The 27,442-nt window shown below is 54.8% G+C and overlaps 1 protein-coding gene across 2 annotated transcripts; it reads left to right on the top strand.

Moving 5' to 3' along the window:
• The first annotated feature begins 776 nt into the window (after positions 1-776).
• On the top strand, positions 777-26,268 carry CAPN1 (calpain 1). Of its 2 annotated transcripts, none has more exons than XM_046015602.1 (22): positions 777-1,340; positions 2,157-2,424; positions 2,563-2,632; positions 2,924-3,042; positions 4,689-4,822; positions 4,910-5,078; positions 5,907-5,990; positions 6,333-6,418; positions 6,725-6,799; positions 6,933-7,093; positions 19,527-19,705; positions 20,464-20,475; positions 21,158-21,369; positions 21,465-21,504; positions 22,018-22,083; positions 22,184-22,241; positions 23,025-23,089; positions 23,685-23,753; positions 23,976-24,054; positions 24,637-24,753; positions 25,085-25,143; positions 25,486-26,268. In XM_046015602.1, the coding sequence occupies exons 2-22, from the start codon at positions 2,158-2,160 to the stop codon at positions 25,510-25,512; spliced, it is 2,148 nt and encodes a 715-aa protein (XP_045871558.1). In that variant the 5' UTR covers positions 777-1,340; position 2,157; the 3' UTR covers positions 25,513-26,268. The 2 variants fall into 2 exon arrangements, with proteins under 2 accessions (XP_045871558.1, XP_045871557.1); XM_046015601.1 differs by lacking the exon at positions 777-1,340 and adding an exon at positions 1,349-1,506.
• The last annotated feature ends 1,174 nt before the right edge of the window (positions 26,269-27,442 follow it).

Raw genomic sequence — 27,442 nt, 5'->3', positions numbered from 1 at the left:
CATGTCTTCTCCCAGCCTCCGGCCCTTTGCATAAGCTGTGTTCCCCCGGGACACCCTCTCTAGCAATTCATTGCCTAGTTAACTTCTACTTGTCCATCAGGACTCAACTTCCCAACCACCAAAACCAGGGGACCAGGAGAGCCCACTCCCCCAGCCGGGGCTGGTGTGTCTTAGTCATGGGTCTCTGCTGTGCAGAGGCTTTGGCAGGAAGGTTTAGCCAAGATTGGACACATGAATGCTGAATGGCGAAGAGCAAAGAGCCCTGGCTCCGGCCCCAGGTGGGGGGGCTCGGCAAGTGGCAACCTTCAGCCTCAGTTTTCCTCATCTGTAAAGAGAGGCTGTGAATGAGGTCGGGGTCGCACCCGTCTTGGGGTCGCGGGTCCTGAAATCCTAGGAAAGGTATGCACGTTTCCCCAACCAAATGCTCGTGTATACATGCTAGGAGAGCGGCAGCAGCTGCTGGGCCCGGCCCCCGAGGTCAGCGAAAAGCCCTGAGCTGGGGGAACGCCGCAGTCCTCCACGCTTGGGCTCCGGCTCTCCGACTTCTCGCAGCACCGCTCCGGAGGCCGGAGGCCGGAGGCGGATCTGCCGGTCTAGCTCGGACCCGCCGACCTGCCTGCAGCCTCTGCCGCCCCCTCCCGGGTAAGGCGGCACAAGGGCGCTCCCAGGTGGGTGGGCCGAGGACTTGGGGGCGCGGGCAGAGACGCCCACCTCTGGCCGGTTCCGGGTTCAAGAAAACCCCGAGCGCAGGAGGAAGATGGGTTCCCGCCATTGCCGGGCTCCGTCCCATTCTCGCCGCACACCCCCGGGAAACCGAGGCCGGGAGGGGCCGGGACTCGCCCAAGGTCGCGCCGCGAGCCGGGGCCGGGGGACGGGTGGCGGCGCGGAGCGGGGCTGCGGCGGGGCCCCGGCTGCCGTGTGGTCCGCGTCCGGCAGGGGTGCGCCCGCCGCCAGCCCGGCCCCTCCTCCGAGCGGCCGCCGCTGCCAGAGGCAATCTCGGCCCCGCGCTGGGGGCGCGGGGGGCGGCGGGAGGCGCGGCGAGCTGAGCCCCAGGAATGCCCTCCGGGGGCGCCGCGTGGGGTGGGGCGGCCCGGCCCTGCAACTCGAGCCGCTGCCCCGGGTTAAAAATACCCCCGGCCCTGCCCTCCCCCGCGCGCCCCTCCCCCGCCCCCGCGGTGCCCTTCCGTCTGGGCCGCCGCGGCCCCTCCCCTGGCACCGCTGTGCCTTTCACTAATCTGTCCTCGCGCGGGTTCGGAGGCGGTGGGAGGGGCGGGGAGACCCCGGAGAGAGATAGTGGGAGAAGGGGACGCCGAGATAAGGGGGAGCCGAGGGGAAGCCGGGTAGGAGGCCGAGGAGGAGCGGGAGGAGGGAGGGGGAGAGGAGGGCGGAGGGGCCGCGGGAGGAGGGCGGGGAGGAGCGCTCTTCCTGGTTGGGCCCTGCCCTGAGCCGCCACCCGGGAAGGCAGCCGCAGGGACTGCAGCGATCCCCCAAACACTGCTCCCCCAGGTAAGGAGCTGGGTGGCCGGGCCAGCATTTCCCGACCTCTGGCCACTGCTCTCGGGCTGAGGGGTTGCCCCCTGCGCCGGGTCTTCTGAGTGCCCGGGACAGGGGCGGCGGCTCGGGAAGCAGCTCAGCCCAGGCAGCCGGCCCAGCCTGCGCTCACCACTGTCTCCAGGGGCTGGGCTGGGGGAAGGCCGGAGGGGTCGCGACGGAGGCCCGGCAGCCCTGGATCACCCAGCTCGTCTCGGGGCGCTGGGGAGGGGGACCCTGGCTGCCTGGAGTTCTCAGCCTCCCAGTCGGGTAAAGGGGCCGGTGCCTAGGAGCTTGGCTGTTTGGGGAAGGGGTTCCTGTGTTATCTCCCGGCTCTGCCTTGCCCCACCTGCCTGGCCGGCGACAATGGGAGTCTGGGAAGGGGAGGTGTTAGCATTATGTAGGGTTGGGGAGGGGGTGGCCAGCGCACCGAGGGGCGGAACAGCTCCCCTCCTGGTTTCTGGGGGGCATAAGAAGGTGGCAGAGAGTCCTGGGTTCTGTGGGGGGAGCAGTGAGGTGGGGAAACCCCAGGTTTGGATAGCAGGGGTGGTCAGGGGCAGGCAGGAGGAGCCCCAGTTCTAGCTCTGGGAAGGCCTGAGTTCTGAGCACGCTGGTCTGTCCTGCAGGATGGCTGAGGAGCTCATCACCCCCGTGTACTGCACCGGGGTGTCTGCTCAAGTGCAGAAGCAGCGGGCCAAGGATCTGGGCCTTGGCCGCCATGAAAACGCCATCAAGTACATGGGCCAAGACTACGAGCAGCTGCGGGCTCATTGCCTGCAGAGTGGGGCCCTCTTTCGCGACGAGGCTTTCCCCCCGGTGCCCCAGAGCCTAGGCTACAAGGACCTGGGCCCCAACTCCTCCAAAACCTATGGTATCAAGTGGAAGCGTCCCACGGTGAGAGGGACCCCCTCCCCGGGTGGGACTCAGTTTACCCCTGTCCTGGGTTGGGAGTGGGAATAGGACTCCAGGTCCCTGGTGGGGAGTGGGCTGCGGTGGGGGCAGGCCCAGAGACAGGACTCGGGTCTCTTGCAGGAGCTGCTCTCGAATCCCCAGTTCATTGTGGATGGAGCCACCCGCACAGACATCTGCCAGGGAGCCCTGGGTAGGCCCTTGGTGGTGGTGGTGGTGGCGGGGGTTCTGAGTGTTTTTTTCCAGAGTAGTTCCCCCTGCCTGTTCCTTCCGGCTCTGCCCTAACCCCTCCCTCCCTCCTGCAAGCTCAGGCAGGCTCTGGCTATCAGCGCTGGGCTGGTTTGCCTAGATTCCTAGGTCAGGTCTCTTTGTTGAGGGACATGGTGCCCAGGGAATCCCAGATTCTCCCAGGCATGGGCACCCACCCGTGCTTCTTGGGGAGCAGATGTGCAGAGCAGTCCTGATTGGGTCCTTCCCATCCCAGGGGACTGTTGGCTCCTGGCTGCCATTGCCTCCCTCACCCTCAATGACACGCTTCTGCATCGAGTGGTTCCACACGGCCAAAGCTTCCAGAACGGCTATGCCGGCATCTTCCATTTCCAGGTGAGGAGACCCGGATCCACCTAGGACCAGGGCGTGGGGGGGGAAAGGGGGTAGCAGGCCCCAGAGGAGGTGAGGACCGGTGACTCACAGCACTCTGATGTTGGGGCAGCTTAAGTCCACACCCTGCGGGGATCGGTCCTCCCTCTAGAAAGAATTTGACCTCTTGATGCCATCTCAGATCCTGTCATGTGTGAAACGGCTGGGCAGGTATTTCGGCTGGCGGCTTTCCCGTGTGGTTGTGGGTATCAGGGGGAAAGTGCTCGGAGGCATCGAAAGATCTCTGTAGTCTTTCCTGTGGGACAAATGCTTTTCCTCCACAGGGTCTCAGTGTCCCATCTGAAGAATGGATAGTGTTCCCCTGGGGGAAAACAGACCAGCGCAGGTGGCCATCCCCACCGGTGGCACAAGTGCCCCCCCCCACCTCCTCCTGCACTTTGACAGCCTCTAGCCTCTGACAGAGCCCTGCAGAGAAGAAAGAAGGGATTAAATCTTTAAACCTGCTATCCCCCCCCTCCCTTTTAAAAGATTTTATTTATTTATTTGACAGAGAGATCACAAGTGGGCAGAGAGGCAGGCAGAAGGAGAGGGGGAAGCAACCTCGCTCCTGAGCTGAGAGCCTAATGCGGGACTCGATCCCAGGACCCTGAGATCATGACCTGAGCTGAAGGCAGAGGCTTAACCCACTGAGCCACCCAGGCGCCCCTGCCTGCTATTCCCTTTTTGCACACACAGCCCATTTCTCAAGTCATAACTAAAGAATTCTCAGTAAGCTGATGCTGGGAGAGAGAAACCCCCATCAACCCTGGATGAGAGCCTCTGGCCCCAGTGACCCTAGCCCTGCCCCAGGGATTCGGGGGCCCTCTCCCCTCTGGCCTGTTCAGGGGGTCCTTTTCCCTATTCCATCCTGTCCTGGGCCTGAGCGGAGCAGACCAGAGGTGCCTAAGGTTGCACCTGCAGGGTCCCGTTTGTAGGGGCGTGGCCTCGATGCCCCTCCCCCTTCCCTCCTCTTCCAATCCGCTCCTCCCTGGCCTCTTGATTGGCCTGTTCCATACATCCGCTCCCAAATCTTAACTACTTGGTCCCCTCTCCTCGCCTTGGCCCGGCTGTTCAGTACGCCTTCCCACCGCCCTGGCACACCGTGGCTTCTGGCCCCAGGCTCTCGATGTCTCTGGGCCTGGGAAGGCTGTCTCTCCCGCCATCTCTGTAGCAAACCCATGAATGCGGGCATCCATCTCGTGATCTAGATGCCACATTTTTTGATCCACACTTCATTTACATGTGTATCCTGTCACGTACCACCTCCAGACACACATCCGGACCTAGAATCACCTAGAATAAGACCTAGAATGCAGAGGGGAGGGGACTAGGTCCGCGAGAGCCAAGCCCCCAGGGCCTTCCAGCCTCTCCATACCTGAGAAAGCACCTTGGTCTGTTTCCAGAGTATCAGTAATGCTGCCCTAAAACCTTTTTAGCTTGGTGAGCATGGTTGGTTTTCCCTTGAAGAGGGCCCCACTGCTCCCTTTTCTGGCCAGGGAAACTGAGGCTCGGAGAGGCCGCCTCGTTCAGGCTCCTGGATCTGGGGTGCGCGGTCCGATATCTAGCAAATGGTAGGGCTCAGGTGCTCACTGCGCTCTTGTCCCCTCCAGCTGTGGCAGTTTGGGGAATGGGTGGACGTGGTCGTGGATGACCTGCTGCCCATGAAGGATGGGAAGCTGGTGTTTGTTCACTCTGCCCAAGGCAACGAGTTCTGGAGTGCCCTGCTCGAGAAGGCCTATGCCAAGTGAGTAGGGGCCATGGACTATGGCAGGGGACCCTGGGGTCCGGGGCCTTGCTTGTTGGCAGAGCACTGACCTGGGGCTGCCCGCAGGGTGAATGGCAGCTACGAGGCCCTCTCTGGGGGCAGCACTTCAGAAGGCTTCGAGGACTTCACAGGCGGGGTCACTGAGTGGTATGAGCTGCGCAAGGCACCCAGCGACCTCTACCAAATCATCCTCAAGGCCCTGGAGCGGGGGTCCCTCCTGGGCTGCTCCATTGACGTGAGTGCACCCAGCCTTGACCTCTGCGAGCCCCCCAAACCCCCACCCCCAGCAGCTGTCTCCTCTTCCGCGGTTTCCTTTTCCAGCCCAGCCCGGGGCCTTGTCCTGGCCCCAGACTTGGCTCCAGACCCATCACCTCACCCCATCGCTGGATTCTCACCCAGCCTCATCCGTCACCTCAGTCCCATCTGCCTCCTTAGTGGCTGGTGTCATTCCTGTCCCCCAGACCTCAGACAGACAGCTTTGCTTTCCTGCCCTTCTGCGGCCCGGTGCTGTCGGCCAATGCTGCTCACCAGCCCCTCTGCTGCTCTTCTGGCCTCATCACTTACCCTTGACCTCAGGCTCCTGCCCCTACACCACTGTGTCCTCAGCTCTAACCCCATCCCCACCGTCCCCCTTCTTCCCCAGTCCTCGCTGACTCAAGCCTCTCCTCACCCCCTTCTGCCCCTCACCGCATCCCTCCGCGCGAGGGCCTTGGGGCTCTGGGAGAGCACAGGCTGTGTGTGTGTGCATGAGTGTGTTTGCACGCTGTATGTGTGTGCTCGTGTGCGTTTGCACGGGGTCTGGCCAAAGCAGTGTCGGTGGGCTGCCCAGGCCCCCCGCCAGTGGAGCATTGGAGGAGTGACCCCTCCCCTTCCAGGGGTACAGAGTATGCGGGGGCGTTAGGCAGAGTCAGGGGCCCCGCCTGCCACTCTCAGTGGCTGTCATTTGTGCATGGGGGAATGTCTGGGACCTGCGATGCTTGGGGCTCACCTCCTGAGTGGGGATGGGGGTGCCCGTGGTCCCTGGAACCTGGCCCCTGACCACGACACTTGCATTGCTGTGCAGATCTCCAGCATTCTGGACATGGAGGCCGTCACCTTCAAGAAGCTGGTGAAGGGCCACGCCTACTCTGTGACAGGGGCCAAGCAGGTAGCATCCCACATGGGGGCCTTCCCTGGGGGGTGGTTCCTGCCTCCTCGCTTGCCTTTGCCTGTTTGGCCTGTGACCAGGGTGTGGGGGAGGGGCTGGCTCTTAGACCTCCCAAGGCATCTTATTTTTGTGTCGTGGTCCCTGATCCTGGGACGTTTATCTTGGTCTGTCCTGATTTTTGGTAGCTTGTGTGCATAGCTGCCTCCCTCCTTGGTAAATTCCTAGAGAAAGGGCTGTATTTCCCCTGCTGCGGTGCTGGGCGCTGAGCAGGGCTCCTGAGGGTGAGGGGGCGGGAAGGGACGTTTGCCAGAAGCGGACGCTGACGGGAGCTCTGGGGAACAGGTGAACTACCAGGGCCAGATGGTGAGCCTGATCCGGATGCGGAACCCCTGGGGCGAGGTGGAGTGGACGGGAGCCTGGAGTGACGGGTGAGGGGCAGCGGACCCTGGCTGGGGAGGCTGGGGGAGGCTGGTCGGGGCTGCTGGCGTCTGTGCTGGGGCTGTGTTCAGGACTGACCGGGGGGCCCATCTTTGTGTTACTGGCTCTGGGGTACTGTCCCGACACAGTTCAGGCCAAGCATCCTTGGAGCTGGCCCTCCTGTGACAACCCCTGGAATTGGGACTTTGGGCTGGGCCACGCAGAGGCCTTCTGACCCAGACATAGGGAGGACGGGCCCCGGGGACGGAGGCTGCGGGTCAGTCCTGCCAGCGCCTGGCAGCGCCCTCTCCCCCCAGCTCCTCGGAGTGGAACAGCGTGGACCCTTATGAGCGGGAGCAGCTCCGGGTGAAGATGGAGGATGGAGAGTTCTGGTGAGCGGCCCCTGCCCCGTCCGGCCCCTCTGGGGGCTGTGCTCCAGCTCCCGAGCCCCATGAACCCCACACCTGCCCCCTCCCTCTGTGCCCTGGCTGGGGACCAGGGCTCAGCTCTGTTCCGGGACCCCAGGATGTCCTTCCGGGACTTCATGCGTGAGTTCACGCGCCTGGAGATCTGCAACCTGACGCCCGATGCGCTCAAGAGCCGGTCCATCCGCAAGTGGAACACGACGCTGTACGAGGGCACCTGGCGGCGGGGGAGCACCGCGGGCGGCTGCCGGAACTACCCAGGTGACCCGACTTTGCGGCCTGCGGGGCACCCCGGGGGGGCCCAGCTGACTCCTGGCTCGCTCACCGTGCTCTCTGCGCGTCTCCTCCCCAAGCCTCGGTTTTTCTCATTTGTGAGATGGCGTGGTTGTGCTGACCTCTGAGATTTGCCTCGAGGAGCATCCTTTACTCCTCATTCTGGAACCTTCCCTCCTGGCTTGCTGTCTTCCTGCCTGGGCCTCCAGCTCTGTTCCCCGGGTTTCTGAATCCATGTGGGTGATGTGGGCCACAGCCCGGGCTCTCCATTCCTCCGCATCCGCACCTGCAGCGACCCTTTCTTCTGCCTTAGTTCGGGCACCCCCCAAAGGCCCGCCGGAGCCTGGCCAGACCTCGCAGCCTGACCTCTGCTGTGACCCTTTGGGCCCCCTCCTCCCGCGGCCTTCAGCCTTGCCTAACCGTCTGGTCTGTGAAGCCCACTGTTGCTCTATCCTTCCCCAGTCATTGTGTCATCTTGTCCCCGCAGACACTCTGGTTTCTGGCTCCTTCTGCCCCCACCCCCGCCCCCCCAGAATCCCATCTGAACCCTCTCCATCAGCTGCAGGACCACTAAGTGGGGCGGAGGGAAAATCACATAACGGGGGCCGCATTTTCCCTGTAAATTCACAGCCGTGGCCCTCAGAAGACCACCTTGCATGGTTCCCGCCAATTCCCTTGCCGGTTAGGAACGTTTCCACTCCCTCAGACTTGCCTCCGCGGTTACTCCTGTCTGCCGACCTGGCCTTGCACTTGAGGGATACCTGTCTTCCCGCAGGGCGCCTCTGGTGTTCGCCCCGCCTGTCTTGGCCTGTGCCCATCATTACCGCTCTCTTGACTGTGACAGACTGCCCGTGCTCATGGGGGGCCACCCCTGCCCTGGCTCTGGCTCCCCTTCTCCCACGTGTCTGAAAGCCTTTGGCTCCATCATCCGTCACCTCCGGCTCCTGTTCTTCGTTATGCAGAATCCCCCGTCTTAGAGCAGCTCTCTCATGACTGCATTTCCCCACCCATTGCTCTGCTCCCCTTTGAAGCAAAATGTTCCCGTTTGCTACATTCCCCGTTTCCTTTCCTGCTTCTAGTTCAGTTTTTTAACCCGCTGTGATCTAGCTTCTGTCCTCACTGTGCGACCTCTTTGGAAGACATAAGCCATATCTTTGGCTTAGCCCGAACCCCCCCCCCCCCAATGCTCTGTTCCCATGTCCCGTGTCCTTCGTGTTCCCAGCATGGCTCACAGCCCTGTTTTGAAGCATTTTTTCCTCCTTGTGGGGATCCAGTTCCAGTTTTTCCTCAAATAGGTAACAGCTGTGCCCTGCATCATTTATTAAGAAAACTCTGTCCTTTTCTCCCTGCGGTGATGCTCCATCCGATAGTTCCCATATCTGTGTGGGTCTCCTTCTGCACTCACCATTCCATCCCTTGGTCTTCCCCTTCTGCGGATAGCATGTTGATTTCATTGCTAGAGATCCGCAAGAAGTCCTTTGGGGGTGGGGCGAACGCCTTCCAGAGTCTCTTAGCTATTCTTGCCCCCTGTTTTCCTGTATGAATTTTAGAATCAGCCACTAAGCCTTACAGAGAATCGGTTTGAGACTTCACGTGGAATTGCGCGGACACTATAGATCGATTTGGAGAGAACTGACATCTTTACAGCTTTGAGTCGTCTTATCTAAGAATGTGGCATATCTCTATTTATTTTGGTCTTCTTAGTGTCTTTCAATGAAATTTTATAATTTTCATCTAGAAGACTTACATACCTTTGAGATTAATTACTAGATACTGTATCATCTTGTTGCTGTTATAAATGATGTCTTTTAAAATTCTGTTTCCCAAATAATAGCTGCTGATACAGTAACATGCTCTTGACCTTTTAAATTTATTTTGTATCCAGCAAACTTTTTTTTTTTTTTCGATAGTGCATGGGGCAAGAGAGTAGTTGGGGGGTGGGGCACAGGAACAGAATCTTTTTTTTTTTTTTTTTAAGATTTTATTTATTTGACAGAGAGATCACAAGTAGGCAGAGAGGCAGGCAGAGAGAGAGGAGGAAGCAGACGCCCCACTGAGCAGAGAGCCCGATGCGGGGCTCGATCCCAGGACCCTGAGATGACCTGAGCCGAAGGCAGGGGCTTAACCCACTGAGCCACCCAGGCACCCCACAGGAACAGAATCTTAAGCAAACTTCATGCCCATAGGGCTCGATCTCATTCATGACCCTGAGATCATGACCTGAGCTGATATCAAGAGTCAGACACTTAACTGACTGAGCCACCCAGGTGCCCCTCCAGCAAATTTTTTAAACTATAATTTTTTAAAAGATTTTATTTATTTGAGAGAGAGAGAGTGACAGAGATAGTTAGAGAGAGCATAAGCTGAGAGGAGAGGGAGAAGCAGGCCCCCTGTTGAGCAGGGAGGCCTATGTGGGACTCGATCCCAGGACCCTGGGATCATGACCTGAGCTGAAGCAGATGCTTAATGACTTAGCCACCCAGGCACCAGTGATTTTTTTGTACACCTGCAGTGTTGGGCCATCACCACCACTATCTAATGCCAGAACCTTCTCACTACTCCCCAAAGAAACCTCGTATCCATAAGGAGTCGCTCCCTCTCTCCCTCTTTCTCTCTAAGCCCCTGGGAACCACTACTCTACATTTTGTCTCTGTAGGTCTTTGTCTTCTAGGCATTGTTGTAAATGGGATCATACAATGTGTGGCCTTTCGTGCCTGGCTTCTTTCCCTTATCGTAACGTTTTCAAAGGCTGTCCCTGTGGCAGCATGCCCCCAGTACTGGATTTCTTCTTTATGGCTGAAAAATACTCCATGGTGTGAATAACACCACATTGCGCTCATTCAGTCATCAGTTGTTGGACATTGAAATTGTTTCTAGTTTTGGGCTCTTACGAGTCGTACTGCCGCGAACATTCATGTACCTGTATTTGTGGGAGCAGATGTTCCCTTGGGTCTCTTCTTAGGAGGGAAATTGTTGGGTTGCATGGTAACCCCATGTTTGACTCTGAGGAACTGCCACCCATTTCCTAAAGTGACAGCACCGTGATACATTCCCGCTAGCACTGTCGGAGTTCCGGTTTCTCCACATGCTTGTCAACACTTGTCATTGCCCAGGTTTTTTATTGTAGCTGCCCCTGTGGGTATCAAATGGCATCTCATTGACAATTTGTATTTCCCTAATGATGAATGATGTCGATAATGTCTTTTCATGTATTCATTGGCCACTTATGTATACTTTTCAGAGTTGCTATTCAAATAATTTGATCATTTTAAGTTAATTTAACTTAAGATTTTAATTATTTGATGGAGAGAAGGAGTGAGCACAAGCAGGAGGAGCGGGGCAGGCAGAGGGAGAGGGAGAAGCAGGCTCCCTGCTGAGCTGGGAGCCCAATGTAGGGCTTGATCCCAGGACCCTGGGATCATGACCTGAGCTGAAGGCAGACGCTTAACCAACAGAGCCACCCAAGTACCCCTCTAGAAGGATTTCAGTTAACTTTGCCAAGATCCATCAGAGGAATCACTATCTTCCTTACAAAATGTATTTCTTAAGTAGGAAGACTTGAAAGACTTAAGCAGAAAGACTTGAAATCACTCCTCTATCCAGCAACTGCAGAGTAGGTAGTATGTTAGACATGAAAATAACATTAATCTCATTGTGTGTCCCCATCAGAGTTCTTGGGTGACCAGGTGGATTGTCATATTTCGAAAGGAATCTTATGAGCAGGAGATCTCAGCAGTGGTCTTGAAATGTTCGTAAATTATGTTATAAACAGACGTGCTGTCGCACAGGCTTTGTTATTCCATTCAAAGAGCACAGCTGGGGGCACCTGGCTGGTTAAGTAGGAGGAGCGTGCAACTCTTGATCTCCGGGTCGTGAGTTTGAGCCCCAGGTTGGGTGTAGAGATTATGTAAAAAAAAAAAAATAATTTAGAGGGCACAGACAGAGTAGGTTTGGCATAATTCTAAAGAGCCCTAGGATTTTTGGAATAGTAAATGAGCGCTGCCTTCAACTTTAAGTTACCAACTGTGTTAGCCCCTAATGAGAGAGTCAGCCTGTTCTTCGAAGCCTTGAAACCAGGCATTGACTTCTCCTCTCCAGCTATGAAAGTCATAGATGGCATCTTCTTCCAGTAGAAGGCTGCTTTGTCTACACTGAAAATCTGTTGGTTAGTGTAGCTGCCTGCATTCATGCTCTCAGCGTTATCTGCTGGGAACTTGTTGCTGCTGCTCCTACTTGTTGTGTCTCCTGGCACCTTCATGTTACGGAGTTGGCTTCTTTTCTCAAATGTATGAACCAACATCTGGTGCCTTCAGACTTTCCTTCTGCAGCTTCCTCACCTCGCTCAGCTTTCCTGGAACTGGAGAGAATTAGGACCTTACTCTGGATTAGGTCTTTGCCTAGGGAATGTTGGGGCTGGTTTGATCTTTTGTCCAAGCCACTAAAACTTCTTATCAGCGATAAGGTTATCTCACTTTCTTATCATGTGTTCACTGGAATTGTGTTTTTATTTTTTTTAAGATTTTATTTATTTTGAGAGAGAAAGTGCATACAGGCATGAGCTGGAGAGGGGTAGAGGGTGAGGGCGGACTCCTCGCTGAGTGGGGAGCCTCATGCGGGGCTCAATCCCAGGATCCGGGGATCATGATCTGAGCCAAAGGCAGACGCTTAACTGACTCAGCCATCCAGGTGCTCCTGAAATAGCCCTTTCTGTTTCCTTCAAGAATTTTTCCTTTGTAGTCACAACTTGGCAGTTTGATGCAGGAGGACTAGCCTTCTGCCCCTTTTGGCTTTTGACACACCTTCCTCATTAAGCTTAATCATTTCTAGTTTTTGATTTAAAGTGGGAGCCATGGGACTCTTTCATTTGAACACTCAGAGGCCATTGTAGGGTGATTCACTGGTCTCATTTCAATATTGTTGTGTCTCCAGGAATAGGGAGGCCCCAGAAGAGGGAGAAAGGTGGGACAGCCAGTGGGTGGAATAGTCAGAACACGCATGGCATTTGTCTAAGTGGGTACAATTTGTGGTACCCCCAAATAAGCACAATAGTAGTGTAAGAGATCACTGATCACTGTAGTACCATGTATGGTGTGAGATAGGTGCCCAGCTGAATTCGTGTGCGTGTGGAAATCAGTTGTTTCAGCATGATCTGTTGAAAAAACTATTTTTTCCCCGTTGAATGGTCTTGGCACCCATGGCAAAAATCAGTTGGCCATCTATGTATATGGGTTTATTTTTGGACTCAGTCCTTTTCTTTTAGTTTATATATGCCTTTTTTATTTTAAGATTTTATTTATTCATTCATTCACTCATTCATTCACTCAGAGAGCATGTGTGAGGGAGAGAGAACCCCAAGCAGACTCCATGCTGAGCAAAGAGCCCAACGCAGGGCTCACTCTCACAACCCTGAGATCATGATCTGAGATGAAATCAGGAGTCGGACGCTTAACTGACTGAGCCACCCACACACCCCTCTATATCCATTCTTAGGCCTGTACCACGATGTTACAGTTACTGTAGCAATTACTGTAGCTTTGTAGTGAGATTTGAAATCTGGAAGTGTGAGTCTTCTACCTTTTGCGTTTTTTTCGTAATCATTATGACTTCTGAGCCCCTTATAATTCCATATGAGTCTGAGGATAATGCTTTTCCACCTCTGTGAAGAAAGATGTTGGAATTTTGGTAAAGATCACATTGAATCTGCAGATCACTTCCAATAGTGTTGACATTTTAATAATACTAAATTTTCTGATCCATAAACTTGGGGTATCTTTTTATTTTTTCATGTCTTTAATTTCTTTCAGCAATGTTTTGACGTTTTCAGTGTTAAGTTTTGGGGCGCCTGGGTGGCTCAGTGGGTTAAGTCTCTGCTCAGGTCATGATCTCAGGGTCCTGGGATCAAGCCCCACAAGGGGCTCTCTGCTCAGCACGGAGCCCGCTTCCTCCTCTCTGCCTGCCTCTCTCTGCCTACTTGTGATCTCTGTCAAATAAATAAACAAAACCTTAAAAAAAAATTCAGTGTTAAGTTTTTTAGCCCCTTTGTTAAATTTATATCTAGGTATTTTATTCTTTTGCATACTGTTGTAAAGGAATTATTTTACTAATTTCCTTTTTCAATTGTTCATTGCTGGTGCATGGAAACACAATGGATTTTTGTGTCTTGAGCTTTGTAATCTGCAGCTTTGCTGACTTTGATACTAGTTCTAGTAACCGTTTTGTGGATTCTTTGTTTTTCTATATACAGGATCATGTTATTTGCAAATGGAAATAGTTTTCTTCCTTTGCAATTTGAATGTCTTTTTTCCCCCTTGACTAATTGCTCTAGCTAGAACTTCCCATACCGTGGTTATATAGCAATGGTATAAGCAGGCACCCTGATCTTAGGGTGAAAGTTGCAGTCTCTGAGTGTGATATTACTGCCTTTTCTATAAACACTCTTTGTCATATTAAGGACATGCCATTTTGTTCCTAGTGGGTTTTTTTTTTTTTAAGATTTTATTTATTGATAGAGAAACAGTGAGAGAGGGACACAAGCAGGGGGAGTGGGAGAAGGAAAAGCAGGCTTCCTGCTGACCAAGGAGCCCGACATGGGGCTCGATCCCAGGACCCTGGGATCATTACCTGAGCCCAAGACAGATGCTTAATGACTGAACCACCCAAGCGCCCCTATTTTTAGTTTTCTGAATTTTTTTTTTATCGTGAATGTGTATTGGACTTCATGAAAGGCCTTTTCTATATCAATTACGATGATCATGTAGGTTTTTTCCCCTTTGTTCTGTTAATGTAGTATATATTACATTGGTTGATTTTCTTAAGTTGAACTATCCCTCATTCTTGAGATAAATCCTATTGCATGGGGTCTAATCGTTTTAAAATACCTTTGGATTTGATTTGCTAGTATTTTGTTGAGGATTTTTACTTTGTAATAAGTGATGTCCTGTGATTTTCTTGTGATATCTTTATCTGGCTTTGGTGTCAAGGTCGTGTTACATAGAATGAGTTAGTTTATCAAAAAGAAATGATCATGTAAATGAGAAATCATGTAGAATAGTAACTAAAACACCATGTGCCTCTTTAGAAAAAAAAAAAAAAAAAGAGGGCGCCTGGGTGGCTCAGTGGTTTAAGCCGCTGCCTTCGGCTCAGGTCATGATCTCAGGGTCCTGGGATCGAGTCCCGCATCGGGCTCTCTGCTCGGCAGGGAGCCTGCTTCCCTCTCACTCTCTCTGCCTGCCTCTCTGCCTACTTGTGATCTCTCTCTGTCAAATAAATAAATAAAATCTTAAAAAAAAAAAAAAAGAAAAAAAAGAAAAAAAAAAGATCTGAGATCAATAACCTGATCTTCTACCTTAGGAATCTAGTAAAATTGCAAACTAAACCCAAAGCAAGCATAAGAAAAGAAATAATAAAGATGAAAGTCCAAAGAAATGAAATAGAGAATAGAGAAACAATAGAGAAAAATCAGGGAGACCAACAGTCAGTCCTTTGAAAAGCTCAGCAAAATTGGCAAACTTTAGCTAAACTAAACAAGAAAAAAAGAAGACTCCTGTTACTGAAATCAGGAATTAAAGAGAGAACATCACTACGAACCCAACAGAAATAAATGGATTATAAGGAGATACTGTGAATAATTGTGTGCCAACAAATCAGCTAACCTAGATGAAATGGACACGTTCCTAGAAAGAGACAGGCTACCAACATTGACTTAAGGAAAACAGAAAATCTGAATATGCCAGTAATGAGATTAAATCTATAACCAAACCTCCCAGTTATAACCTAATTCTTGTTTTATTGTTGATTTCTCACTTAATTTCCTTGTAGTCAGAAAACACAATCTGTATGAGATCATTGCTTTGAAATAAATAGAAGCCGGTTCTACAGGCCAGCACGTGGTGAGTTTTCCTCCGTGTCTCCACATTCTCAAAAAGACTGGCCAACACTTACCTGTTTTGTATTATATGCCAAGCATTCCTCTAAATATTTGAAGTGCAGTAACTTACTTAGCTTCCACACTGACCCTACGAAGTAGGTACTTTTATTCTTTACGTGTTTAACAGTTAAGGAAGGTGAGTCACTAAGAAGTGGCAGAGCTGGGATTTGAACCCAGGATTGCAGCCCTGCGGTCTGTTCTCTTGACCATGACACAGTTCTGAGTGCTAGGGGGAATGCTTTATAATTGTTCACCATATGAAACTTAATCTGTTAATTACTGGAAGAGGGAGGATAAAATCAAACCCCCTCCTGATGGTTTTGCTGATTTCTCCCTTTGTATCTATCAGTTATTTTTCTCTACATGTTTTGCGTTATGATATTAGGTGCATCAGGCTTAGAATTGTTTTAAGTTGCTAGTGAGTTGAACCTGTTTTGTTGTTATTTAATGGCTACCTTTTTTGGTAACAATTTTTTTTTTTTTTTTAAGATTCTGTTTATGTATTTGACAGAAAAAGAGAGAGCAAGAGAGGGAACACAAGCAGGGAGAGTGGGAGAGGGAGATGCAGGCTCCCCGCAGAGCAGGGAGCCCGGTGCGGGGCTCGATCCTTAGACCCTGGGATCATGACCTGAGCCAAAGGCAGATGCTTCATGACTGAGCCACCCAGGCTCCCCCTTCAGTAAGAAATCTGTTAGTTTTAAGTCTATTTCAGTCGATGTCACTATAGCAATTCCAGTTTTCTTCTGGTTAGTAATTTTATAATATGTTTCATTATACTCTGTGATGTCTAATCTTTCTACAGCTCGATGTTTTAGTTGTTATCACTTGTAAACAGACTAGCTGGCTTTTTAATAATCTGTTGGAAAGATTTTGCCGTTTGATTAGAAAGTTTAATCCACTTACAGTTAGAGTGATTACTAATAACTTTGTATTTATTTCAGCAGGCTTACTGCACATTTTCTTTGTCCCTCCTGTTGTGCCTTACTTTGGATTGAATTCTTTAACCTTTTTCTTTGGAGGCTTTTCAGTCTATGAATTTGGAAGATATACGTTCTTTTTTTTTTTTTTGAAGATTTTTTTATTTATATATTTGACAGAGAAAGAGACACAGCAAGAGAGGGAACACAAGCAGGGGGAGTGGGAGAAGGAGAAGCAGGCTCCCCGCGGAGCAGAGAGCCCGATGTGGGGCTCTATCCTAGGACCCTGGGATCATGACCCAAGCTAAGGCAGACGCTTAACGACTGAGCCACCCAAGCAGCCCCGAAGATACACGTTCTTAATACATTGTGAAGTTAGTTGATCAATACCTTTACCCTCCTCCTGAATGATGCAAAGACCTTAGACTACTTAACTTGGCTCACTCCTCCCTTTGTTTAATATGCTGTTTTTAGATTTTAATTCTAAACACTTTTCTTAATATCTTAATATTTAATTCTTAAGCATCATCTTCATCATTACTTGATACAGTCCATATTCATTAGATTATCCACATAACAATTTTTTTCTCACCATTTTCACAACTTTCATCTGGACCATTTTCCGTCTCCCTGAAATACACCCTTTGTGTTTCTTACTGTCCTTCATCTCCTTCTCCCTCTCCTGTAAACGTTCTCAGTATCTCTGTAAAAATGTCTTTATAGAGTGTTTATTCTTGATAGTTCTCTGAACACAGAATTCTGGATTGCGTGACTTTCAGCCCATTGAAAGAAGTTGTTACTCTTTATTCTGCTTCTGTTGCTCTGGGAGTCAGACTCTGTCTCCCACGCCTCCCGCAATGCTTTGTCTTTTCTGTTTTAAGATTGTTTACCTTTCATACTCTGACATTTCACCATGATGTACTGAGGAGTAGATTTCTTTTCATTCCTCTTTGGAGTCATTGCGCTTTCTCCGTCTGCAAATTGATGTGTTCGAACGATTCTTGGACATTTTTAGTTTAGAACTAATTTAGAACTAAATTTTTAGTTCTAGAATAGCAGCTCTGTCTTACACTCTTCATTTTTTTCCTTTCAGAAATTCCAGTCTAGTGTAAGCTGGAACTTCTCGTTTAGTCATCTGTGTCTCTTAACATCGCTTCAGTTTTCCATCTAATTTCCCTGGGTCACATTCTGGATAGTTCCTTCCATCCTCAATTCTCTAATTGTTTAAAAATTTATGTCTTGAAGTTCTAACGTCTCTTTTTTCAGATCTGTTCATTCTTCCTCATATTTTCAAGTTTTTCATTTATTTCTTTAAATATATAAGCCTCGCCTTTTTTATATTCTGTGTCTGATCATGGCAATATCTGAAGTCTTGGTGGGTTGGTTTTTGTCCACCGTGGCTGCTGGTTTTCACTCCTCGTGCCTTCTTTCCTTGTGAAAAGCTTTAAAACATTTTATTTGTCAGCATAAGCAGGGGAGCAGCAGGCAGTGAGGGAAGCAGGCTCCCCGCTGAGCAAGGAGCCCCATCCCGGGACCCTGGGATCATGACCTGAGCGAAAGGCAGACAGACGCTTAACTGACTGAGCCACCCAGAGGCCCCTATATTGTGAGATTTTTGACCCTTTTGGCTTACAAGTTCATGCGTGGGAGGTCTTTGAGTCCTTGGGGGAAGTTAGGTTCCTCCAGTGTTCCTGTCAGTCCCCTGGGATGCTGCCAACCCCCGACTCTTTCAAAAACAAATTCTCTCCTTAAGATTTCCTTGACCTCACAGGCAGCATGAAGTAAAACCGTAAGCTCGGGGCGCCTGGGTGGCTCAGTGGGTTAAAGCCTCTGCCTTCGGCTCAGGTCATGGTCCCAGGGTCCTGGGATCGAGCCCCACGTCAGGCTCTCTGCTCAGTGGGGAGTCTGACGCGGGGCTTGATCCCAGGACCCCGAGACTGTGACCCGAGCCGGAGTCAGACGTACAACCTGCTGAGCCACCCAGGTCCCCCACCTCATGTCCATTTTTTAAGAAGGCTTTACTGAGATGTAATTCACATACGATACAATTCACCTACTTCAAGTATAAAATTTATAAAGTATAAAATCACTGTGCGTTTTCATATATTGTAGATCTATCACCACATCAATTTTAGAACATTTTTTAAAAAGATTTATTTATTTGACAGAGATCACAAGTAGGCAAAGAGACAGTCAGAGAGAGAGAGGAAGGGAAGCAGGCTCCCTGCTGAGCAGAGAGCCTGATGCGGGGCTCGATCCCAGGATCCTGAGTTCATGACCTGAGCCGAAAGCAGGGGCTTTAATCCACTGAGCCACCCAGGCTCCTCTAGAACATTTTTTACCCCCCAAAGAAACCACACATCCCATAGCTGTCTCTCCTGAGCCCCTCTTCCTCCTCGTTCCCACATAACCACCAGCATACTCTCTGTCTGCATGGATTTGCCTGTTCGTACACTCATCCATGTTACAGTGTGATCCGGGCTCCATTCCTTTTTTGTTGCTGAATAATATTCCATCATTTGGTTATGCCACAATTTTCCTATCCGTTCCTCAGTTGACGGACAATTGGGTTATTTCTGCATTTGGGTATTATAAATAATGCTACTAAGAGCACTCACATGCCAGTTTTTGTGTGGGTGTACATTTTTGCTGATCTTGGGGATGTACCTCTGAGTGGAAGTGCAAGGTCATAGGGTCATTCTGTGTTTAACCGTTGGAAGAACTGGCCGACTGTTCTGCGCAGTGGCTGCCCCGTTCTGCACCCCCCACCAGCCCTGTCGGAGGTTCTGCTCTCCACATCCTGGCTGGCACTTGAGTGCATCTCATTTTGGTTAATGTCACCTTGTGTGGGGGAGGGTAATGCTGTGGCTTATTCGTGTCTAAAAAGCGGTTTCGAGTATCGTACCCAGCACCTGGTTGTTCTAGGGGCTGTGGGCCGCTGAATCCCCCAACTGCCAGAAATGTCTTGGTCACCCTTGGCAGCTCTGAGGCCTCCTGTCACCCCCTGCTTTCTCGTTTTCTTTCCCAGGTCATTGTCCACACAGCAGTCACCCGAATCTGTTCGGGCCCCTTCCTGGCGCAAGCCTGTTGGGGGTGGGGAGGTCCTTTTGCTCTTGATTCAAATCACACTCCTTCATTTGAATATATTTGAATCAATTTGAATCGGTTCAAATCCCACCCTGCTCCTGCCCCTTTGCCATCTTTCTGGATCCCCAGTGCTTGCTGGAGCCGGATGCTGCCGGAGACCCTGGCTGTCCCTCATGTGTGGGGCTCCTGGTTCTCCTGCTGCCCAGGGTCTTCCCAGGGCTTCTCCTTCCCATCTCTGTCAATTATCACCTCCTCGGAGATGCCCGGCCTGACCATCTCCAGCTTGCTTATTTTTGTAACTGTTCTGTCAATTACACTGACTTGCTCATACTTTGCTCCCCTCCTGGAACGCGAGGGTAGCGGGGCTGTCATGTGGCACACGGTGCACACTTAGAACTATTTATTGGATGAGTGGGTGAACAGACACACGCGGAGGGGCCACTCCGCGCTGTTCCTCCTCTGATTCCTGCCGACCACCCGCCTCCTGCAGCCACCTTCTGGGTCAATCCTCAGTTCAAGATCCGGCTGGAGGAGACGGATGATGCAGACGACGACTACGGGGGTCGCGAGTCAGGCTGCAGTTTCGTGCTCGCCCTCATGCAGAAGCACCGTCGCCGCGAGCGCCGCTTTGGCCGGGACATGGAGACTATTGGCTTCGCAGTCTACGAGGTGAGCCCTGTGGGTTGGCCCAGATCCACCGGGGAAGCCGACCTCCTGGTGCGCTGCCGGCGAGTCCCAGCAGGGGGCGCCAGAGGACCCTGCCGCCATAGCGTTCCGGCAGGTGGCCTGGGACACTGTGTCCCCCAGAGGCACCTGCTGAGGTCGCTCTTGGGCAGAGGGATTTGGCTTAGTTGACAACTGGGAGGTGGCTTCTAGGGGACAGACTTGGGCTCGGCTTCAGAAAGAAGTAGGCATGTGCGTTGTCCTGGTGGAGTAGTGAGTTCCCTGTCTTAGACGTATATAAGCAGAGGCTGGCTTGGGAGGGCCCTGCTTCACCCCTTATGTTTAAGACAGAAACTTCTGGACCTTGCTGGTAGGGACTGCAGTCTTGGCTCAGGCCCAGAGCTCCTGGCCGCAGACTGGTGTAGACCTCTGATGTCCCTGGTTTTTGGGGCATGGCAGCTGGCCACCTGGGCTCTGTCCTGGGTTCTCTGACTCAGAGTTAAGGCCCAGGGCGTTCTGAGGATGAAGAGAACCCTGCCTCCTGCCTGAAGAGGACCAGGCCTCCTTTCCTGAGGTCCTACGATCCCGCTCTGCTGTGACAGTGGCTCTGGGGCCACCAGTGGTCCTAGGCTCTGCCTCCTGGTGTCTTCATCCCATCATTCTTAAGTACTCAGGGCCTCTGCCCAGCAAATGCTGCACCACCCCCCCCCCGCCCAACCTCTGGGCCAAGCACACATCTCTTAACTCCTCCATCTCTCTGGCAGGTCCCTCCGGAGGTAGGTGTGATGCCGGAATCACCTGGATTTCCATACCCCTGAACACAGAGGGCCTGATGGTGCCCAGAGGGGAGCAAGATGGCCCGCACGTAGAGAGTTAAGAAGTCATCTCCTCTTACTGCTCACAAACTGCCCTCCTCCCCTCTCCCGGGGCAGGTAACCAGTGAGGGAGCTGGATTTGAACCCTGGCCCTCAGAGCACCCCCCCCCCGCCCTCCCCCCAACACCTGAGGCTCTGCCTGTCTTGCTGTTTCCCCTGAGTGAGCGCTGGCTGCGGCTGCCCAGGACTAGCTGAGTACTCCTCAGCTCTGAGCAAGCTGCCTTAGCTCCAAGCCTCAGTGTCAGTGTCTGTCCAATGGGCACAAGAATACCAGCTCCCATGGCCGGCGCGAGCTTTAAAAGAGCCCCCCCCCAGAACGTACCAGTGTTGCGTGACTTGGGGAATAATCGTGGGAATGTTTCTTCCGTGGTGCCCTAGTATCCCCGTCCACCTCCAGAGTGCCTCCTCGCTGCCGCCCTGTGCGGTAGGCAGGGTTGTCGCCTACGCCTGACCCATGAGGAAAGAGATGGAACCATTTTGTCAGGGTTGTCGGGGGTCTGGGTCATGGGCAGCTGGGGGTGGGGGTGGGGTGGGCTGGGGGCGTGGCCAGCTGCAGCCCCGCCCCCTCCTTGCCTCCCGCCAGCTGGTGGGCCAGCCCGCAGTGCACCTGAAGCGGGACTTCTTCCTGGCGAACTCGTCGCGGGCGCGCTCGGAGCAGTTCATCAACCTGCGGGAGGTCAGCACCCGCTTCCGCCTGCCGCCCGGGGAGTACGTGGTGGTGCCCTCCACCTTCGAGCCCAACAAGGAGGGGGACTTCGTGCTGCGCTTCTTCTCGGAGAAGAGGGCTGGGACCCAGTGAGTAGAGGGCCTCTCCCCAGTGCCTGCTCCCCACCTGCCCCGGGTCTCCCTGCGCGCTCCTGACTGGCCCCGCTCTCTCCCCACCCCTGCAGGGAGCTGGACGACCAGATCCAGGCCAATCTCCCTGATGAGGTGCGTGTCCTACCCACCCCCGCCCCCCTGCCCCGTGCCTTCCTCCTCTGCCCTCACCCTGGGTGTGTCGTGGGGACCTGGGTGTCTTGGCTCCTGCAAGGTGCCGTGAGAGGGATCCTGACCCCTCATCGGGCTAGCACTTGACAGTTTGCAGAGGCTTTTGAGGTAATAGTGGTGTGAGATCCCTGAGCTCTTGTCTCTGTTGGGTCTGTGTTGAGTTCCTTACTTGGTCACCCCATTTCCTCCATGACAACCGTGTCAGGATGCCGTCACCCTCTTCCCCTTCAGCGAGAAACTCAAGTTCAGGGAGGTTCGGGAACTTGCCCCCTCAATCACAGATCTGAAGGGTACCCAGTTTGGGCCACAGAGCCCTGGGCGGGTGGAGGGGGGGGGGTTCTAGAGTCCCACTTTCCAGGTGAGAAGAGTGAGGCTCCGAGACATGATGAGGCAGGCAGGTGGCGACGAGTAGTCCCAGCCTCGCCCCTGACCCGCTCTCCCCTGCTCTCCATCCAGCAAGTGCTCTCAGAAGAGGAGATTGACGAGAGTTTCAAGACCCTCTTCAGGCAGCTGGCAGGGGAGGTAGGCTGGGTGGGCTGGGGGGAGGGGCTCTGGGGCACGGGGGGGTGGGGGGGGCAGCCTTTCCCCAGGGTGGGTGGTGCCGTCCTCCGTCTCCCCCCAGGACATGGAGATCAGCGTCAAGGAGCTGCAGACCATTCTGAACAGGATCATCAGCAAACGTGAGCGTCCCCGCACCTCTCCGCCCTGGGTCCTCGCTTCCTCTGAACTCCACAGTCTGGGCTTCTGCTCCCACGTTGAGCCAAACCCAAGTCCTCAGTCTTCGTGGGCGGGGCAAGCCCCCACTGCCTTTGCGAGCCCCGCTCACCCCACTTTCCTCTCGGACTCCTTCTACCATCTGGCAGGTCCCTGTTCTCTATGCCCGAGTGCGGGGCTCGGTGTTGTTCTAGAAGCCGAGCTGCTGACCAGCACCGTAGCATGAAGGAGCAGCCCCCCCCCCCAGAAGATACACCCCAGGGCCAGGCCAAGTGGCATCGAGCAGAACGAGGCTGGCTTCACCCCCCACCCCCACCCCCGTGTGCACGGCCAAGGGCAGCTCCCCCCAACCTTCCCTTTGCCCCCACCTCTGACCTCTTTCCACGCTGCTCCCTCAACCCAGAGCCCTCTCCTTTGGCCCCCCTGTGGGGTCCGTGGCAAACCCCAGCCCTGCCATGGCCACCTTGGCCTCACGTTTGTACTGCGTCTGTCCCACTTCTGTTTGGGGCTGACTCCTTTTCATTCGTGGCTTTTCCGTGGCAGAGACACAGCTGACGGGACACCAGCTTGATTGTTCTAGTACTTTAAACCGTGCTAACGATAAAAATGACTTGATGCACCCACTTTGCTAGACTTTTCCATGCCAGGCGCCAGGAATCATGCTCCCCCAGTCCCCGTCCCACCCGGGGCCCCCTGTGTGGTGCCGCAGAAGCTCACGGGTTGAGCTGTTGGAACTGGTTTTCTTGCAGACAAGGACTTGCGTACCAAGGGCTTCAGCCTGGAGTCGTGCCGCAGCATGGTGAACCTCATGGATGTATCCTTCGCTTCTATTTCCTGAGGCTGCTTTGGGTTGGGCAGCACGTGGGAGAAGGACGCCCTGTGACCTTTCCCGGGAACAGTGCTGAGAAAGGGACAAAGCCCTGTCTAGTGTGGACAGACCAGCTCTTTGCCTCGGGCAGCTTCCCGTTGACTGGGAAGGGGAAACGGAGGCACAGGCTTGTGTTGAGCGAGTGATAGAGCCGGGTCTAGGTCCTTGAGTGACCTTCAAGTTGGTGCTTTTTGTATCCCTCCAAACCCAATCTCCCTGGCTTTGTAGGTTCCTGCCTCTTCCCATCTCCCCTCACCTCGAGGTCAGTCTCCCCTTCTTCCTGGTTGCTTCGTGCCCTGTGCCTGGTTTAAGCTGCCCTTTTTAAAAAAGATTTTATTTATTAGAGAGCGAGGGTGCACGCACACGCGCGAGCGGGGAAGAGGCGGAGGGAGAGGGAGACGCAGGTTCCCTGCTGAGCAGGGAGCCTGATACGGGGCTTGGTCTGTGGACCCTGAGATCATGACCTAGGCTGAAGGCAGACGCTTACCGGAATGAGCCACCCACGTGCCCCTGGTTTAAGCTTCTTAACAGTAGCCCCCAGCGGGACGGCAACGGGAAACTGGGCCTGGTGGAGTTTAACATCCTGTGGAACCGAATCCGGAATTACCTGGTGGGTGGTCCCTCAGCTGTACTGGTGCCCGCCCTCTGCTGTGGCCTTGGTCCCAGGCAGGGCCTCCCCCCCCCCCCAGGCCACTTCTCCAGATCCCAGGCCCTGGCCCGCCTTTCGGGTCTTTCCCCTGCACCCTCAGCAAGCCCCCACCCTGGGGGGGGGGGGTGGGAAGGGCTGGGTGCCTCCCTCGGCCGGGCCCTCACCCTCCACTCCCCGCTCCAGTCCATCTTCCGGAAGTTTGACTTGGACAAGTCGGGCAGCATGAGCGCCTACGAGATGCGGATGGCCATCGAGTCTGCGGGTAAGGCCTGAGTGCCGGAGGCCGATGGCCCCAAGCCGATTCCCCACTGGTGACCCGGGGTGGCAGGCTAGCACACTGTCCTTGTCCCTGGGGTGGTGGTGGTGATGGCTTGTGGCATCCTGTGGGGCCTGAGCTAAGTGCTTTATCAGCATTTCCTTTTGCCCTTGCTGCGGCCTGACTGGGTGAGAGTATCTTACTATCTTCACTGTGTGTGGAAGAAAGTAGGGCTCAGAGAGGGAAAGCGACTGGCCTGCAGCCACACAGCCAGGGAGGGGTGGAGCTGGTTGCCTGAGCCTCCAGTGAGAGAGGTGCGTGTCAGGATGAGGCTAGGGCTTTCCGCACAAATAAAACTGGACCCCTGGGCCTTCTGGCCCCTGATTTCCTGGGGGTGTCAGGCCCTCGCTCCCTCTGGGGCTGGCACTTGCTGGCCCAGCCCCTCCCAGCAGCGTGCCCTACTCAAGGAGGCCTTCAGGCCTTGGAGCTGCAGGACTCACCCTGCCCCCTGCCTCCAGTCCCCCTCCCTGTCCCCTGGGGCCAGGCCAGGCCATGCCTCCCTGGCCCTTACCCACTCTCCCGGGCCAGGCTTCAAGCTCAACAAGAAGCTGTATGAGCTCATTATCACCCGCTACTCGGAGCCAGACCTGGCCGTGGACTTCGACAACTTTGTGTGCTGCCTGGTGCGGCTGGAGACCATGTTCCGTGAGTGCCCGTGGGCTCCTGCCTCTGGTTCTGTCTCTCGTCAGCTGTGGGGGGAACGGCAGGGCGACGGGGAGAGAGAGGACATACGTGCCACGGCGTGGGCCAGAGGCGAAGGGCGCCACGTGGGACCCTGCAGGCTGAGTGCCAGGAGGTTAGGGGAGCGGGGACCTGGCAGCAGGGGGGCTCGGGCAGCAGGAAGAGCTGTTTCCCGGCAGGCACCGGTGAGGGCTTGGGGTGCTGTGGGGATGGGGAATGAGGGGCAGGGTAGGTCCTGGTCGTGCGGGAATTCCTACTGGGTTCTCACTGCCAGAACATCTTCTTTTCAACGTAGGATTTTTCAAAACTCTGGACACGGATCTGGATGGCGTCGTGACCTTTGATCTGTTCAAGGTGGGCACTGCCCTTGGCTCTGGCAGGGGAGGGCGTCGGGGATGGTGGAACTTTCTTACCTGCCTGGGGTAGCCGCCTAGGGCTTCAGACGCAGCCCCAAAGGCCAGGCCTCCTCTGAGTCCTGGAAGGATGGGGTGGGGTGGTCTGGGTCCTGGGAAGGGAGCAGGAAGGGAGGGCCAGGCTCCCGGAGGTCTCTGTGGCCCTCCTTCCCCCAGAGGGTCCCCTCCCACCTGCCCTCAGTGGGTGAAGCGACAGTGGCTTTCAGGGCGGGAGGCTGCACTTGGCGTTTCTGCTGTCCCCGCCTGACCCGACTCTCCACCCCCCCCCCCCCGCCCCCGGCAGTGGTTACAGCTGACCATGTTTGCATGAGGCAGCGGCTCAGGCCCCCCTCGCTGTGTTCCTCTCCCTCGTCTGCCAAGCCATGCCTTCCCGCCATGCCACAGCAGGCCACACCAGCTGCAAGTGCCTTCCTCGGAGCGGGAGGCTGCCTCGTCCTCCTGCCCCTTCACCTCCCAGCTGCCGCGGCTCATCTGCCCTGCGCAGAGCCGTGTGGCCTTCCCCGCCTTTGCCCGCTGTGGGCCCCGGGGGACTCGTCCGCCCCTCCTGTCGCCAAACAAGGCAGCTTTCGCTTGTCCCTGCCTCAGGATGGGGCTCCAGGGGGAGCCGACATCCCCAGGCCTCCCGATGACGTGTGCTCTCCCCTCACTCCAGAGGCCATCCCCCCCCCCCCCAGCCCTGCCACCCAGCGTCACCTGCAGACCTTCAGTCACCTGTAGACCTTCAGTCAGAACCACTAGCTCTGCACAGTTACAGCCCAGCTGTGCGGGGCCCTTCCCAGCCGAGGCCACCTCCCGGGCCTGGGAAGGCCCGTTCCTTCCTGTGCAGAAGCCCGTGCCCCTCGCCTCCGTGGCCTGCCCCGCCCCCACCTGCCAGCCAGGAGTCGCCTGGCCTGAGGGGTAGTCAGACGCTCCCTCACTCCTTCCTTTTTTATATTGGTGACTTTAACGGGGACTTTTCAGGGACTGGTGTACCAGTCATGGGGGTGCTAGAGGCACCTGGGTATGGGGTGGGGTGGGGATCTCACATTTCCATGCCGAGAAACCCCAAACAATAAAGGAAAAGGCCCCACACCTGTGTCCGGAGTGTATTTCTGCCCCAAGCTGCTGCCCAGGAAGGCACCAGCAAGCCTGGAGCTGAAGGGACAGCCCGGGGCCTCCCACCACCCCTGCGCTGCGGCTCCTCCTGGGGGCTCTCACCCCTGCTGGGTCCCGGGCATCTAGGAAGCTGGGGAGGATGGGGCTCCCAGCTTCAGGGGCAGGGCCATACCGGAAGGTCCCCTTGACCCTGCTGGTCCCCTTCGCCCTCCTCACAGCCCCGGAGGCCTGACCCCTGCCCTCCATGTACCGGAAGGTTCCGGCTGCAACCCGAACTCCCACTGAGCACAAACCTGACCCCCCAGGAAGCTTCCAGAACACAAGGGCCTCCTTCACCCAGACACCTGCAGCTTATGTAAGCTGCTCAGCTCCTCTGGGTCGCAGCTGTTCTTACCAGAGATAAGAGTGGCTTTTAGTGAGGGTAGAAGAGAGAGGACAGTAGGAAGCAGGGCGGTGGCGGGGGGGGGGGGGTAAGCCACAAACTAGGGGGGCGTCCACAGGGCACTGCTTGCCACAGGCTGGTGCAGGGCCTGGACCCCCTATCCCGAGCCCGCATTTGGCCCCCAGGAGTCCTAGAGCTGGTCTTGGGCCTTGGCGTCCCGTCAGAAAGGCGGGGGGTGCCTGTGACCTGCTGGGAGTCTGGGCTGGGGTGTGAGGGGGCCAGGTGGGGGGGCTGGGAGGACAGTCTCGTGCCCCCACACCCCGGAGTTCTCTGTGTTGGGGTTTCGTTTGAGAGCAGGTTGAGGTAATGGTCTGGTGGCCCTACCCGCCCACACACCCCACGCTGAGGCCGTGTGCCTGCGACCCAGCGGGGAGACCCGGGCTGCCTCGTAGTGCCCCTGCCCCACCATCCCCACCCCGGCCCACCCCTGTTTCTCCTGTGCAGCCTCTTCTTGGGGGCTGGGGCCTAGGGACTGGGTCCCCTACGCTGTCTGGATCGGGCTCTGGAAGGTGCCTCGCGGTGGCCCCCGGGAGAGAGGGGAGGATGGTGATGGGTGGCAGTGACTGCTGGGGTCCCGCGGGGGGGCGGGCGGATTCCGGCGGTGGGCTGCAAGGCAGCGCTCTGGGACCCCTGGTTTTCTAACTGGGAGCGGAGATGGAGAGAAGTGAGGACCAAGGCCCTGGAGGGAGGGGGAGCCCTGCAG

The sequence above is a fragment of the Meles meles genome, chromosome 8 (assembly GCF_922984935.1).
Source record: "Meles meles chromosome 8, mMelMel3.1 paternal haplotype, whole genome shotgun sequence".
Classification (NCBI taxonomy): Eukaryota; Metazoa; Chordata; class Mammalia; order Carnivora; family Mustelidae; genus Meles; species Meles meles.
The sequence above is the reverse complement of the archived record's forward strand: the minus strand, read 5'-3'. Positions and strand labels throughout refer to the sequence as shown.